General features: G+C 35.0%; 1 protein-coding gene across 2 annotated transcripts in view; it reads right to left on the bottom strand.

Moving 5' to 3' along the window:
- The window catches only part of ADCY7 (adenylate cyclase 7), an 84,613-nt gene that overhangs the window by 67,208 nt on the left and 14,561 nt on the right, over positions 1 to 2,844 (bottom strand). For both annotated transcript variants that reach the window (XM_019505689.1, XM_019505690.1), the window contains exon 4: positions 683 to 832. In XM_019505689.1, the coding sequence (XP_019361234.1) occupies positions 683 to 832 (150 nt within the window). The remainder of the gene's footprint in view (positions 1 to 682; positions 833 to 2,844) is intronic.

The raw sequence follows: 2,844 nt of genomic DNA, 5'->3' as shown, positions 1-2,844 counted from the left end.
CCTTCCGACCCTTAATCTATGAATCTATGAATCTATAAGCAATTATTTGCCACTTTTAAAATGCTGTTAGCATATTTATTTTACACAATACTGTGCATTTACTTGCTTACCTACTTTACAAATAGATCTATTTCTGTGCTAGTAGAGAATCATTTTCTGAGGCAAGGAACATACTCTTTAAGGAGAGAATAAGACTACAGAATTTCTAACATCCGATAACTTACTAAAGAAAGTAGAATTATTAATTAAATTAACTTCAAAGGAATTTTCATCTGTACTAACCTAAAAATTAAAGTTTCTTTTTATCTGAATTGCTGACATTCTTTTCCTAAAATAATACAACTTGATATAACTGAAGAAATCAGTCACATTCCTCTGGTAGCACAATAGGACTGCAACACGTTACTTGTACATGACAGACATGCATTGCAGAATGATTTCAGTCTCTGGAACTCCTTTCCATTTACAGGTTTTACTTATCAAGACAAGTCATACATTAATCAGTTTGCTCCCTTAATTTCCTCTCTCTGTTGTCAGTGTCACAATTTTTTTTTTTGACAAGAAGAGTGTGTAACAGGGATCAGCTTGAGCCTGTCAGTGCATATCCATCACAAACCTTACAAAATTATATTCGACACTCAAAAGATGACATGCAACTCCTGTAAGAGATTCTTTCACTCACCTGTTGCCTCTTTTCAATCTTCAGTTTCATTCGGACTTGAGTGCACTTCAAAGTATATCTGTACAAATCCCATGAAGCAATCTGCATTCGATACTTGTGAAATGCACCCATCAAGTTACCACAGAGAAAAATGACTGCATTGGCAAGCAACTGCAAGGGAAGAAAACACACTTAAGTAATGTAGAACAGTCACCAGTTGGCACTACGTACCGAAGTGATATTAACTGTTTTTTGGCTACTACATATCAAAACAATTACATTTTTCTCATCCTTTCACACAAGCAAATTACTACCACATTTTTGCACTAATCAGCATGCATCTATTAAACAGAACATGAATGCTTTTATTATAAGCAATCTTATAAAACATAAATCTGTATATAACTAACTTGGGCAAATTCCCAATGAGCACATGTATCAGTATGACTGAGTTCTCCTGAAATGGCACTTGGAACCCTTTAAGAAAAAACAGACAATGTATCACCATGAGAGCTATGGCCCATTAACTTTACCATTACCCACAATCTAAAGGAGGTAGGTTTAGGCTCTTTATTAAATGAATCTATAGAGGAACCCCTTGGAATAGCCAGCTCTGGGACAGGGAGCAGGTTGGAATTGTTTCACTGAGTTAGTGTCCACCTGTTAATTAGACCCCTGCTTAACAGAATTTTAACAGCTGATATTAGAATTAAAACCTCAGATTGAACCCCAAAATTCTGAAGTTTGTGTTTTGTTCCACTCATTAGTGCCTTCCACTCATTAGTGCCTAAAACCAGAGAGATGCTTATTGGAATCAAAGTCTTAAACCATAATTTGTGTATATATATGTTTTTCTTCTAGCTATTGAAGTCAATGAGTAAAATACAACCAAATACCAAAACCATACAGATTTCTGGATGTAATTCCACACAGATTTCTTACTTTGTTAATGCTTATTAGAATCAACATTAGATCAAAACTGCTTTACCCAATGTGATTCTAACAGCTGGTGGACACTATCTAATTAAAAGAAACATTAAAAAGAAGAACAGTTCTGCTCCAACATATTGGCATATGCGTTTTGATGTGAGAAGTATGGAGAAAGGGGAACAGATAATACTACCTGCTTACTGGCAGACATAAGCAAATGTGACTGTGCACTTAGGAGCATAGATGAAAGTGTGCACCTTGACTTTCATCTCTCAGATGAATCCATCTCACAATACCAGGTTAATCCTGTGTTTGATCAGTATGTAAGCAAATCTCCAGGACAGGTTATAACAGGTTTACTTTTTTCAGTATGTGTGTATGTGTTTTTGTAACCCCCCTTGTAAATGAAGACCCACACTCTTTACGGTCTTCCAGCATAGACCTTTATACATATTAATGAGGCCTTTCTAGGAAAGGTGTTACCTAAACTCGGAGCAATACCAGAGTAGTTATATGTTAAAATTATGCAACATGAATAATTGGAACATACCAGAAAAAATAAAGCAAATTATACATAAGGATTTATTTTGCTGAAATGTGTAGAAAACATAGGATCTTGTTAGAAATGGGCATGATTTAAGAACTAGGATCAGAAAATTAAGGCAATTAAGAAATTAAAATGACTAACATGCATTTTGATGGAAATTCAAAATATATATATATATATCATGATTCAAGTAAATTAAGATTACACCTTTTAACAGAAACATCTAAAGATCAAAGATGAACTGGCTTACCTAGAAGAAAACTGAACAAAGAACTAATTACGTATGGACTCTAAGAACCAAGACACTCAAAATCACTCTGAAGATGCAAGCTAACTGCTTTTAGAGAAACTGTCTGGAATAACCCCCAGTTCAGTTACTAAGTGAGCTTTTAATCCACAGAGATTGCTCTGGACTGTGATTAGTGCACTGAAAACATATCTACTGCTAATTATGGAACGAATATCAAATGTTAGAAAGAGCAGTGACCTCACTTTACCACAAACATTCATCTGGAAAGGAAGTAAGGTCATTGAGAGGTATCTCATTTAATGAGATATGACATGTACATATAAAAAATGTGCTATCCATGAATCACTGAGGGTGAACTCCTTATTCTAGCTTTTTATCTTTTTTAAAAGCAGCAGGATAGACAAGTGGTAGTGCTAGCCAAGTGGTTGTAAAAATGCTCTGGTAAGGTGCTGTTGG

Source organism: Gavialis gangeticus, unplaced genomic scaffold, assembly GCF_001723915.1.
Source record: "Gavialis gangeticus isolate Ggan-Ray unplaced genomic scaffold, GavGan_comp1, whole genome shotgun sequence".
NCBI lineage: Eukaryota > Metazoa > Chordata > Crocodylia > Gavialidae > Gavialis > Gavialis gangeticus.
This window is presented reverse-complemented; position numbering and strand designations above follow the sequence as displayed.